This window comes from Abramis brama (assembly GCF_963993115.1).
Source record: "Abramis brama genome assembly, chromosome: 8".
NCBI lineage: Eukaryota > Metazoa > Chordata > Actinopteri > Cypriniformes > Leuciscidae > Abramis > Abramis brama.
In genome coordinates this window covers 21,990,414-22,004,530 of record NC_139970.1, presented here as the reverse complement: position 1 = coordinate 22,004,530, position 14,117 = coordinate 21,990,414, and the positions used below count along the sequence as shown (strand labels likewise).

General features: G+C 38.9%; 1 protein-coding gene across 1 annotated transcript in view; it reads right to left on the bottom strand.

Moving 5' to 3' along the window:
• Positions 1-14,117, bottom strand: part of myo10l3 (myosin X, like 3) — a 79,487-nt gene that overhangs the window by 8,908 nt on the left and 56,462 nt on the right. The window contains exons 21-32 of the mRNA XM_084122786.1: positions 10,825-10,931; positions 9,253-9,684; positions 9,091-9,124; positions 7,006-7,854; positions 4,108-4,231; positions 3,717-3,960; positions 3,461-3,556; positions 3,186-3,279; positions 3,049-3,104; positions 2,436-2,578; positions 1,341-1,535; positions 1,101-1,258 (exon numbers count right to left, since the gene is read on the bottom strand). Coding sequence (XP_083978912.1) covers positions 1,101-1,258; positions 1,341-1,535; positions 2,436-2,578; positions 3,049-3,104; positions 3,186-3,279; positions 3,461-3,556; positions 3,717-3,960; positions 4,108-4,231; positions 7,006-7,854; positions 9,091-9,124; positions 9,253-9,684; positions 10,825-10,931 — 2,532 coding nt within the window. The remainder of the gene's footprint in view (positions 1-1,100; positions 1,259-1,340; positions 1,536-2,435; positions 2,579-3,048; positions 3,105-3,185; positions 3,280-3,460; positions 3,557-3,716; positions 3,961-4,107; positions 4,232-7,005; positions 7,855-9,090; positions 9,125-9,252; positions 9,685-10,824; positions 10,932-14,117) is intronic.

Below are 14,117 nucleotides of genomic sequence, written 5' to 3'. Positions count from 1 at the left end.
GATAATAATAATAATTCATTACATTTATATAGCGCTTTTCTCGGCACTCAAAGTGCTTTACAAAGAAGGGGGAATCTCCTCAACCACCACCAATGTGCAGCATCCACCTGGATGATACAAAAAGGCAGCCATATTGCACCAGAACGCCCACCACACACCAGCTTACTGGTGGAGAGGAGACAGAGTGATGAAGCCAATGAGTATATAGGGATGATTAGGAGGCCATGATGGACAGAGGCCACTGGGCAAATTTGGCCAGGATGCCAGGGGTTACACCCCTACTCTATCGAAAGACATCCTGGGATTTTTAATGACCACAGAGAGTCAGGACCTCGGTTTAACGTCTCATCCGAAGGACGGTGCTCTTTGAAAGTATAGTGTCCCCGTTACTATACTGGGGCGTTAGGACCCACACAGACCACAGGGTGAGCGCCCCCTGCTGGCCTCACTAACACCTCTTCCAGCAGAAACCTGGTTTTCTCAGGAGGTCTAACCAGGTACTAACCAGGCTCAGCCCTGCTTAGCTTCAGTGGGCAACCAGTCTTGGGCTACAGGGTGACATGGCTGCTGGCCATCTGGTTATCTGGATTTCTAGCAGAATAAAGCTGCACTCAACTGAATGCTACTCACTTTATAACCGAGATTCACCTGTCACTGTACACTTTTTCTCAAGAAATAAATGAATCATCATAACTGCCATTGAATAACACACTTTTACAATGGCACTGGTAACTGAACATTTCTTGTGAGCCTCCACGCCACTAGGTGTCAGTATGGCATCCAGCATAAACCAAAATGACTGAGTACACCGTTAACAATTCAAAATCACTCTAGGAAAATATCCTGCATAGATGTAGAACGAAAGCACTCAGAAATAATCAAACAAAAACAGAAAGAAGTTAGAAAAAACAAGAGAAAAGTCTGAGTGAACAGCACACAGAGCACTCATCCGTGTACCTCACTTAACACTACAGTTTTTGACCCTGAGGGATTGCCGGGGCTTGAGAGGTATCGGCTTCCACAACTGAAACATGATTGTTAATAAGATGAAAAACCTCACTCTACAAGGGACCATGAATTCAATTAGATATTTTATGTACCTTGATATCTCGGATGAGTTGCTGGGTAGGTGTTTCTATGGGAACTTTGTTGTCGATGGCCACCTGAATGGCTGAAGCCCATCTCATGGCTTCGTTCAGTAGTTTGGTGTAGAGACGGTAAGAATGCTTTCTCCCATGGATTATTATGTTCCAGTAACCTGTGGACAACCGGAGGCATTGGAAATTGTCTAGCGAAATTCAAAGAAATCAATCAATCAATCAGAAACCTTGTTCTCTCACCTGTCTCCTTGTAGACTTTCTCATCAGGCTGAACAACCGAGCAAAGGCTGTTGAGCACCAGCGTTCCCAGTTTGGAGGCACTGCGCTCTGATGATTTATAATAATCCAGTGAGTTGTTGGTCAGAACAAACCAACGTTTCTTCAGCTTGAGAGACGTGCTCTTCCCACTGGACTTCATCTCTTTATGCAGCCAACCTTATGGAAAAATTGAGGGAGGAAGAAATTACAATCACTTAGAGTATGAGAAGATTAAGATTAAAAGTGTGTATTATAGTGACTATAAAATATATTATTATTTCAAAAAAAGGAAAATATAATGGTAACAGATTTGACATTAATTTTATTAGGTATTTTAATAATATAACAACTGAAATCTACAAATCTAAAGATATCTATAGTATATTACAAAAATAGAGAGAATTAAGACAAAATGCAATTTTCATTTATACATGTACTGCATATTTATAACAAATAAATTTAAAAGGTGGATTTTTTGCTGATGCATTTTGAAAAAGTAAAAAAAAAAAAAAAATTTACAGAAATGTATAGTATACACTACCATTCAAACATTTGGTCAGTAAGATTTTTTGGTTTTAGAAAGCTGCATTTTGCATGTTGGCTGTATTTATTTGATCAAAAATAAATGTATTTTATAATGCATTTAAAATGTATTTTATCCCTGTGATGTCAAAACTGAATTTTCAGCATCATTCCTCCAGTCTTCAGTATCACATGATCCTTCAGAAATCATTCTAATATGCTGATTTACTGCTTTAAAATAATTTCTTATTATTATCAATGTTGAGAAAAGAAACCGTGATAGATGTTTGATGTACAAAAAGTTCAAAAGAACAGTATATATATATATATTTTTTTTTAAAGGCATTCATATTGTTGAAAAAGATGTTTGTCACTTTGGATCCTTCTTTCAAAAATTTTAAGTGATCCCAATGTTTTAAACAGTAGTCTATGAATGACACAAATCTGACCTGCAAATCTGCATCTGTTTTGTTGAATGATTCATCATGACCATGATGATGTAGCAAGTACAGTGCTGGTAAATCTTTGTATCATGTACAGACCGGTCTGACTCACCCCTCACTATGAACTCTTGGCCGTCTATTTTCGAGTCTCCTTTAGGCTTCTGGAGGAGGCCGATCCAGTGGTGCATTTCCTCTGGTGTGTCAGTGTTGCAATGGATCACGCGATTAGCAGTGATTATAACAAATGAGTTTGGCCTGAGGGAAAAAAATCTTATGAGTACAGCACTGTACAACCATTATCACAAATACTATTTAAAACAAAATGAAATGTTCCAAATAAATACATTAAATGCATGCAATATGGAAGATATAAAAAATATGGTCACACTTTATATTAGGTGTCTTAAACTACTATGTACTTACATAAAATACATTGTTAGGTACACTTTTGCTGCTATTGAGGTGGGATACGGGTAAGGTTAGGGACAGGTTTGATGGTATGGTTACGTTTAAGGGTGGGTTAAGGGGTAAGGGAAGGGTGCAATGCAATGTAAAAACAGTACAATGTAAAAACATGTGTATGTACACAATAAGTCCATTGCATCAAATGATTAATCTAAATGTTAGTTCATAGTAGTTAAAGACCCTTAATATAAAGTTGGACTGAAAATATTCTGTTTCTGGAATAATGCTATATGCTCAACACTCGTGATATCATGCATTACCTGTCTGGATTGTCGGAAGCACATACAGAGTCGATAAGCCCGACATCAAGTGTTCCCTGAGGATGAAATATCATAAAAATGACATATTCAATGACACATAAAGGTGCTGAAAGTGTTAGATTAGTGTGAACACTCACAACTGCGTTCTTGGGGTTGGCCTGCTCGTGCTGCATCTGCAGAAGCTGTTCTGGACTGGCACTGTGGACGCGGCTCAGCACGTTGAACCAGCCACTGCAACACAAGCATGCAGACAGGACGCATTAGACCATGTTAGGTATTAGACGACAGTATGAAATGAGTTATATTACACCACAAGGGGGCACAACAGATGAATATGAAAGTTAACACGCACTGAAGAAACTCAATTAGTCAGGCACACTGGCCTAAAATAAATACAGATTTTGAAATGTACCTTGCATCCTCGGGGGATTCTGCATAGATCTGGTAAGTCCTGTCCTCGGTCACGATATTCAGCGCATTCTCCTTCTCATGGTTGTCCACAATCTCCCTGCGTGAAACACCACAGACCGTCAGTCTATGAACATTAAAACTTACAAATGCAACAGTAGTGGTGGACACTGGACTGGGTCAATTGGTCTTTTGCTTGTAAACACTAGCCAGTTGCAGCAGTTACGTATCGTCATTTACATTGCGCACTGAGTTCTTACTTGGCAGCTCTGATGTCGATGGTTCCCTTCAGTTTCTCCTCACTGTCGTTCTCGAAATACATGAGTTTAGAGTCTCGAAGGACGAACCAGCGCATCTTCCAGTTCCTGCGGGACAGAGTGGACATCCCTCCACCTTTCTTGTACAGCCAGCCTGACTTGAGAGAGTCCTGCTTTGCCCTGAACCACATGAAGGTCTCGTCTTTTAAAACACACCAGCGCCTGCGCCACGGGATCATCAGCCCACCTTAAAGATGAAAAATAAGAAACAGAACAACGAAATATTAATCTTTCACTACAGTCTATCCATTAAAAATGTTTAGTTTGAGGAATATTACTCAATGGTATAGACATAAGCTAAACAATAAGCAAGTAAATGGTAAGAAACACTCACTTTTCATGTACAGGTAGCTGTGGAAATAAAGAGGTCCACTTCCATTAAGCAGATGCACTCTACCGTTTGACACCTCCTCATCTGTGTCCACATATCCATCGTTCTCATCATTGCTGTCCATGAACTGAGGGGAAAATAAAAAAGAGTGTGAATGTCAATAAAGGGCTTTCAGATGTACCGTACTGCAGTTCAAAAGTTTGTGGTCCGTTTTTTGAAGCGAAAGAAATTACTTTAATTCAGAAAGGGTGGATTAAATTAATAAAAGTGACAGTAAGGCATTTATAATGTTACAAAATATTGCTATTTCAAATACAAGCTGTTCTTTTCTATACATTAAAAAATCTTGAAATGGTTCCACAAAATATATAAAGCAGCATAACTAATAATAATATTGATAACTTTACATTGATAATACTAAGATAGTATTATTATCAACATCGATTTCTGAAGGATCATGTGACACTGAAGACTGGAGTGATGATGCTGAAAATTCAGTCTTGCCATCAGGAATAAATGCCATTTTAAAATATACTAAAATAGAAAACAGTTGGTATTAAATATTTCACAATATTACTATATTTTGCTTAACTAAATGCAGCTTTCTGGAGCATAAGTGACTTCTTTTAAAAACGTTTGCATGTTTTTACTAAAATGTCTCTTCTTTACTCTGTAACCGAGCACTTTGTGTGTTTGCTGTGGTAGCATTTCACTGTCTAATCCTACTAGTTAATACAAACAAAAAGAGCATGACATCAGTAAATGTGCTTCCGTTGTTAACTGTCATGTCAAGCTTCATATTACACCCAAACATAACCCGAATCAAGTTTCTGTGCTCAAATATTCACTGAGAGTCAACAATCAAGCTGTTGCAGGACTGTGTTCGGAGCAGGTGTGACAGGCATTGGCTAATAGCTGCACATTCTGGGAATACCCTGAGGGACAAAGACTTAATAAATATAACACATCATATGCATGTGTATATATTTATTACCCCCCCCCCCCCCCCCTGCTTTAGCAAATAAAACATGAGTATACAAGAAATCCAGAGCAATAAAGCATTTTGCAAGAGCAAATGCATTCATTATTGCATTATAACAAGTTAAAAAGAATTAGGGCAACAGGGTTTCTGTTTTGCTCTAAGCAATACCGGATCTCACTACCCTGACACTGAACTGTACAGTATAAACATGACGAAATGCATATTCCTTTTCTGCCAAATTCCTTACAAGGCGTTCACACTTGGCAGTGAAAATTAAACTGGAAGTCGCTCATTTTAAATGACAGGCGACGTGAGTGACAGTGACCGCTGGCGATGCCACAAAGATTAGCAAACTTTATGCAAATGTTTGGTGACTGTTAATGGAAGTATACAGTGGAACTCACATGTTGACCAGCTAAAACAACAACTGAGGAGAAACACTACAACAAACAACGGATGGGTCTATAGGTCAACTAGATGTCCATACTGGTTAAGATCCATATTTTTTAGCAGCAGTCCTTTAAATGGGATGAATTAATAGATGTGAATTCTCCAAAAGGGTTGTGATGTGCTCACAATGTGATGAAACTGTAAACATGCTGAGATGTTGTCTCTAAAGTCATGCCCTTTACAGCACCGCCTCTATGGCAACCCAAGCAGTGACTTTGTAATAAAGTAGACAGACTCAACATCAAAGAGAACTTGTTAATTAGTTAACTGACCTTACAATATACGGCTAAAAGCAATAAAAGGTTTAACATTATACATTTAGTAATTTTACAGTAAAATGGTGTCAAATATATGGTTTTCGCAAGTAAAAAGTCTAAATTACCATGTAAATTACAACGAGGACATTCTCAGAACACGTATGACAAATTTTTTTATAAATAGTTTGCTGCTTCTTATTTTTGTTGTTGGTAACTAAATAACAGGAAATGAAACACAAAATGCCCTAATGTTACATTTTCTGTTATTAGTTTATGTTTGTTGCATTGTTTTAGTGTCATGTGCGTTACCCTGATGGTGTTTTGTCTGTGTGTATGACCCTGTGCAACGTCTATATACATGAGCATTGGCCATGTTTTATGGACAGGCCACTTACTATGGATTCTGATTCATCTTGTGTTTTTTGTTTTATCACTTGTATTATTATGGTGTTCATCAGTACATTTTAAGGCAAATTGGTAAATTAAAATTATATCACTTACACATATACATAAATAAAATATGAGGTAAATGAAATTTATAGTTATAAGTTATGAAATATACATGTAGCAATACACCATCCCGCAATACCAAAACATTGTCATCGCATTTATTACGCTGAATTTCAACCAACTGCTGTTTGTACCGTAAATTTTGAGATATTTTTTACAGTGTAGGTCTTCATTCATTGTGAGAACAATGACCATTTTGTGATATAAAATGCTTAAAACGCAGATTTTTTTATTTTTTTATGTTAGCCATGAACAGCCCATATGAAACTCATCTAATCTGGTCATGATCCTCAATCAGCCTAATTATTCAAGACCTCAAGATCAACTAGTTGATTAGTTTTTCAGACAATCCATTGACTAGTTAGTTCACCCAATCATTTAATCACCATTATCCAATTCCAGACCTGTATGACTTACTGTCTTCTGAGGAACCTAAAAGAAGATATTTTGAAGAATGTCGGTAACACATTTTGGTTCCTATAGACGTCCATGGTATTGTTTGTCCAGTCAATGGGAACCAAAACGTTAAGTTACCATTATTCTTCAAAATATCTTCTTTTATGTTCCACAGAAGCAAGCAATTCATACAGCTTTAGAACGACATGAGGGTGATTAAATTATGACAGAATTTTCATTTTTGGGAGGGCTATCCCTTTAAAATTGTGTGTGATTTCTGTTTAAGTGTGAAAAGACTGAACTCACTGAGTCTGAGCTTCCCCTAAAGGAGTCTGTGCTGTTGTAGGTACAGGAAGATTTGCGTAGCACTTCCTCGTCAGTGAGGTGTCCATCATTTGTACTTCCTGCATCCCCACAGCTCCCCAATGCCTCCTCAAACTCCTCTTGGTCATAGTCTGACTCCGTGTCGGGCAGAATACTGAAGCTGGTCTCCTCCACCGGCAGCACAATCTCTGTTAACATCTTCCTGCTTTTATACACCAATCCATAGTCTTCTTTGGTTGGTGCCGGTACAAGCGGGGGAGGGGGTGGAGCTAAAGGTGGAGGTGGGGGTGGAGCTGAAGATGGAGGCGGGGGAATGTCTGAAAGTCTGTTTTGTTTGATGGAGGAATTGGATTTCGGCCGCTCCATCCGCGCAGGTGAGGAAGTGGCCATAAGACCTTCGGCAAAGGCGGGCGGTGGAGGCGGAAGACTGGAGAGAATCTCTTTGTCCTGAGGCACGGCGGCCGGGGGAGGGAAGTCACGGAGGGGAATACACTCGTCGTCCGCGTGGAAGCCTTCGTCCACCTCCTCCTCGGCCAGAGGCGCGGTTGTCTCAGAGGGGTCGTGAAGGTTCTCCTCGCTGGAGAGCGACTGCTCCAAGCCTCCGAAGTCCAGCATCTCCAGGAACTCCGTAGCCACACGTGAAGCCTCTTTCTCCAGGCGGTAGATCTCGGCGTCCCTCTTCTGCCGCAGATCGTCTCTGGAGCCGTCGTTCAGCAAGGACACCCCTTCGTCTCTCTGTCTCTGCAGCCGCTCAATCTCTCGCTCCAACCGCAGAATCTCCTCCATCTGACGACTCTCCTCTTCAGATGAGTACTGACACAGGCTGTCCTTCTGGAATATGGAGGGATAGTGATGATACATACCAATAATAGTCCAGTCATTTTATGAAAAAAGGTTGAACAAATTGCAACAGAAGCAAACTCAACTGATTTTGTATCCTCAATATGTCCTGAGTAAGGAAAAAAAAGCCCCGAAGAATCCCAATCCCAGACATTTCACCTGGCTATACCCAATGTTTAGATCAGTTGTGGTATTTATGCAAATTAGCATGCACCGTCTGTCCATGTTAACAAACAATTTCAAAAAACTTGTAATACATTTTTTGTTTGTCTTGATGTAAGTAATCAACTCAGTAATTTTCATGGTGATATCTAAAGGTTAAAATTTTTACTCTATTCACGTATGAAAAATAATGAATAGGCGTATGAATAGGCTATATTTGGGTCTTTTTCGAAACTTCCCCTAATGGGATTCTTCGGGGCTTTTTTTTCCTTACTCAGGACATATTGAGGATACAAAATCAGTTGAGTTTGCTTCTGTTGCAATTTGTTCAAGGTTGACCCCCATTTTGGCTTAAAATGACTGGACTATAATATACAGTTCATTCTGTCAATTCAGCATTTTTATTCCATGGAACTCATTTTGACATTATGTAAACATCACGGTACATGAATATGGTAAGCATTCTGGTATATGGGTCAATGACATATAAGAGTGTTCATGATAAGCTATAAAAAATATTAAAAAAATCAAGTTTAAAACAAGTTTGAAACACTTGTTTCAATTTAATGTCATGTAGTGTGACTATCATTTTTTCCCTTACATGTTACACACATGCTGGTGTAGACATCTTTATTATTTTCAAAAAGTTTTAAAATATATTTTTCAAGGTAAAAATATTTTTTTATTTTTTTTACCCATAAATATCAGTAACTAACTTCGCAATCTCCTAAAAATGTCACATTATCTGATATTTTGTTTGTGAATATGGTGTTAAATATAATTTATAACAAAATAAATATACTGTATAATATAATTATTATAAATATAAATGGTTTTAATATTATAAATATGAATAAGCAGTGAAGCATTTTAGTTAAACTATGGTTACAACCTACTTAAGGTTTTCAAGAGGCCTTTTTGACCCATATAGAACAGTACCATGTAATTGCCAAAGACTTTCTGTAAGTGAAGACAGAGGATTAGGCCAAATACAAGAGATGTATCCTTTCCAGATTTGAAATCTCTCCCATAGGAATATAAAATCAAATCCAACAGAAATAATACCTTGTGGTTGTGATGATTTTTCCCCACTAAACTCCTAATATGAGAAAAAAAACAGGAGAGAATCCTTTTAGACAGAGTAGATTAAGAGCACAGTCCATCAGCCAACACAGATTTTAGTTGACCTAAATTAAAATTCAAACATTTGCCCAGATTGTGTTTTACCTGCTGTGCCCTGCCTCTCTTTCCTGCAGTATCTGTTTGCTCTTGAGCTCTTCCTGCCTCCTGTTCAACTCTTCCTCTTCCTGCTGTATCCGTAAAGCCTCCCGTTCCTCCTCTTCTCGAAGCCTCTGTCTCTCCTCCTCCTCCTCCTCTCTCTTCCTTTCCTCCTCTTGTCTTCGTCTCTCTTCCTCAAGTCTCCTCAGCTCCTCTTGACGTCTCCTCTCTTCTTCCTCTCTTCTGATTCTCTCCTCCTCTTCTCTCCTCTGTTTTTCCTCCAAGAGCTGGCGACAGAGTTGCCGAGCGATCTGTCCGCGGAGGTGTTTCTGGAGGACCACGGCAGAAGAGCGGAAGCGCAGGAAAGCTTGTCTCCAGAAGTGAGCGCGGTAGTTCTTTTGGATTGTGATGGTGCTGGTCCGGACTTTTTTAAAGTGTTTTCTGTGAGAAGAAGAATTACAACATCAGAGAGCAAGCCCTCAAGGATTTTCAATAATGATTAGTTTCCAGGGATATTATAATAATTATGAGTATATTATAGCAATTGCTCTATATAATAACTCTGTCATTAATACATCAGTAACTCATTTAAAAAGCAATTAGCCACACAATTAAAAATATTCCGAGTTTCAATCACAAATATGAAAGACGGTTATTAATATAAAACACTCTGGCTATTTAGTTGTCTGTCATAATTAAAGATCTGTGTTTGATCTGTTTGAGTAGCTGTGCCACAGTTCTCATACATTTAGACCAGGCCACCTAAATCAGAAAAATCTCATATCTGACCTGCAATGCTGGATTGAGAGTGTGTGTTTATGTGCGAATTTGTGGGTGTTGAACTTTTATGCAAAATTAAGGCGAAACAGAGACTTCATCAAACCCATAAATAACATCAGTACAGAAGTGTATATGAACACTAATCACCCCAGGAAAGAAAATAGTGTCTCAACAGACACTTTACACAAAACAGATGTTGATATTTTGACGTCTGTCATGTTTGATTTACAATGGCATCAGAGTACACTCTTAAAAAAAGGTTCTTTATAGAACCCTAGGGTTTTTTGACTCAATTTTATGCCAAAGAGGTTCTATAGAAGGAGAACTGTCTTGAATGACTGCATATTACTTTCATGTTTAACGGGTTATTTATTTATTTTTCAACAGATGACGTACAATAAACCAACATAAAATCCCTGATCATGCTAACAGCTCTCAAAACTGGTCAAAACCTGACTGATTTATGAATAAACAGCATGTAAATTTATTTACCTGTGTGTGTAGTGCTTATTGTTCAGTATTTGCAGTGAAAACGTTTCATGGTATAACCCTCAGTAGTTTCCCTGCACTTTTCATAATGAATCTAACCCACTTGGTTTTGCACTCAATGCACTGATTCACACAGCTCTGGTAAATCATTCCGTGATGCAACTTTCAACTCATTCACATATTCGATTATGGCAATCCATCCACTCAACTCAATAAAAAGTAACATAAGTCACAACGACAGTTTTTGGCAACTCGCACGGCCCCATTTAACAAAGTGTGGTAATGCACAAACACACACAAAGCTGCACTAACCTTGCCACATAACTTAGTATGTGGGCCCGGATCACCATACCAGCCGCTGTGCGCACCTCCTCTCTTTCCTTCTCCAGCCTCTGCTCCAGAGCTTCCTTCAGGAACACCTGCACGGCACCAAAGAAGAAAGACAAGGAGGGGGAGAGGGAAGAGGGCAGGTTTAGGTAAACTGACTGTTAATTCTCTCCAGACGGTGTGAGCACGTCTCCAAGTGTTCTCAGCAGGCTACAGGCTACAGGGAGCTGAGCTGTGGAGCTCTGCCATTGTGCTGAAACCACAGCGCTCTGATTTCCTGTTACTGCTGCTTCTCGGACTATTCCAGACAGACTGACGTGCATGGACAGAGAGAGAGAGAGAGAGAGAGAGAGAGAGAGAGAGAGAGAGAGAGGAGGGGGAAAGAGTGGCTCTCGGCCAAAGAGCAGGCCACACCCTCTCTCTCTCTCTAAAAGACAAGAGACATGAAGGCTTAACCCTTTACTCACAGATGTTGACTCATAGAAGAGAAACCTCAGGAACACAGTTGAAGAAAAGGTGAAGTTCTGCATAATAAATGGCATCAATATATCTATAAATTATGTAAAAGAACAAACTACAGTGTTATACCAAAAGTAATGGACTAGCCCCTTGACTGAGCCTGGTTCCTCCAAAGATTTTTTTCTTTCTCAATTTCTGTCATCTGATGGAGTTTGGGTTCCTTGCCACTGTCGCCTGCGTCTCGCTTAGTTGTGGTTTAGAAGACACTTAGTATTCTGTAATGTTATTTATGCGACTGCACTGACACTATTGGATAGGGACAAACATCTCACAGAATTGAGCTGAATGATGACACTTGTGTTCTGTACAGCTGTCTTACATCAGAATCAAATTCATTTCAAAATTTATGATTTTTGCAGCATTGACAGTGTTATTGAACTGAACTGAATCAACACTGAACTGAATTGTGTTTTTAGAGCTGCTTTACAGCACCATTTAAATTAGTCCCATATTTGCCATATTTGATCATTTTCTTGTTTATTACTGTGGAGCTGTTTTAAAACAATCTGTATTGAATAAATCAGGGGAGCCAAATCTTGTTTCTGGAGATCCACCTACCTGCAGAGTTCAGATCCAACACACCTGTCTATAATTAACACGGTTCGGTTGTGTTTGATCAGGGTTGGAGCTGAACTTTGCAAGAAGGTAGATCTCCAGGAACAGGATTGGGCACTCCTGGTATAAATAAAGGTGACTTGACCTGACATTAAAAGGTGCATTCAATGCTTTGATGCTAATTTAAAAGTTTTACACATTATGAAATAAATAGTTTTTTAGTAAAGAGTCATCTGTCACACAACAAGACGACTGTAACGTGTTTTGTATGGTGTGGGTTGCCCTCCTCAATGTATTTCACCATGTTCAAATGATGTGGCCCTAGTTTTAACTCAACCTGTCTACCAGACTACAGATGCAGATGTAGCATTGTGTTGTTTGGTGATGTGAAGAGCAAAAATTAGACAATGAAACACACTTAATACAATGTTTTGCCAGCCGAGACAACAGAAGAATCAGTACCTGCACGGATAAAGAACCGAAATGAACTGAAACCAGAAGACCGAAAGACCAACAAAGAAAGAAAAAAATGAGCGTAAACATTGATACAGCCCACAAGATTGAAATATTTGATAATGGAGAAAATTCTACTAAAGGCCAAGTTGCTTCTTTTTTTGTTGTTGTACAGGTAAGGGGATTAATTATTGTGTAAACGCTCTCTAAAACTCACTAGTATCAGTGTAATTTCCATAAACTCAAAGACAATCATGCTGATCCATGTCAACAGATGGCAGAGCAGCATCTAACACCATTGTGTTATCAGTACTTAAAGTGCACAAAGAACAGCCATGCTAATGCTAGCTAAACAAATACTGACTGCATCTTTAAAGAAATATAAAACACACTAAGCAAAACATTCTACAAAAAATATGACAGACAGATACATTTACAAAATAGATATATTGCTTAAAACAAAAACTGCTTCCAAATCTGTGTACCGTTAAATACTGTATTTGATGAGTAACTTATCGACTATAGTGTTAATGTATGTATTATGAAAACAAACCGGATGTACTTTATCCTCCATGTTGGCACTGTCATATGACCTACAGTGTCAGTCGCTGTTCTCCGCCATTTATGAATATGACAACTCCTCTCTTGGTATAGTAAAGTGTCTAACCTCCTGTTAAAACGTATGGGGTCGGTAAGATTGTTTTAATGTTTTTGAAAGAAGTTTCTTATCCTCAACAGAGTTGCAAATATTTGATCAAAAATAGAGTAAAAACACTAATATTGTGAAATATTATTGCAATTTAAATTAACTGTTTTCTTTTGGAATATATTTTAAAACGTAATTTATTCCTGTGATGGCAAAGCTGAATTTTCAGCATCATTACTCCAGTCTTCAGTGTCACATGATCCAATACTGAAAACAGTTGTGCTGCTTAATATTTTTATGGAAACTATGATTATACCAACATGAATTTCCATGCTACTATCTGTATTGATAAAGCTTAAAACTTGAGCTGAGATTTAGCTGGTCAACTAGCATGGTGGTGGAGCTGGCTGCCCAAGGACATCATACTTAAGTTAGTAAAGAAGACTATTGGGAACACCAGCAAAGCAGCATCCAATATACATCATATGCTGATACTAGTCTGTATAGCCTATGCTTGTATTACCATAAACAGAATCAGGTCCTTTCAATTAACATCAACACTTACACACAGTGTCACGTCTGGCCTCCCACAGATTTAAGCCCATTGTGAGATTTCCTGGAACCGACGACCCAGATGTTCCTGTAATCGCGACGCACAGCTGCAGACGCACACACAGGAGGAAGTTTCCTCGTCCACATCCTTCCCCCATCCCACACAAAAAAAAAACCTGAGCCCCGATTCTAGGGATCACACTTCCTCAACACACAATCAGCATGGATATAATTACACACAAGTTGTTTTGTTTCGAGCAAGGAAACACAATCCCAGACCCCTTTCTTGATCTTGCACCCCTCCCCTCACCTCCACCTCAAATCTGACACTCACAAAAACACCACAAACAAAAGCCAGCTCCAGCGCTCGAGAGGACCTGTATTGAACATGCATTCTCTACTGATCACAATCCCTCCTGAATGAAATCATAAAACAAAACAGACCCTGAGCCATGATAACAACCATAGTGGACCGCCAAACACGTACAGCAACGGCGGACACAGTCAAAGGTCATTGTCTGGAGATTTGACTGCCGACTTAATCTATCATCAA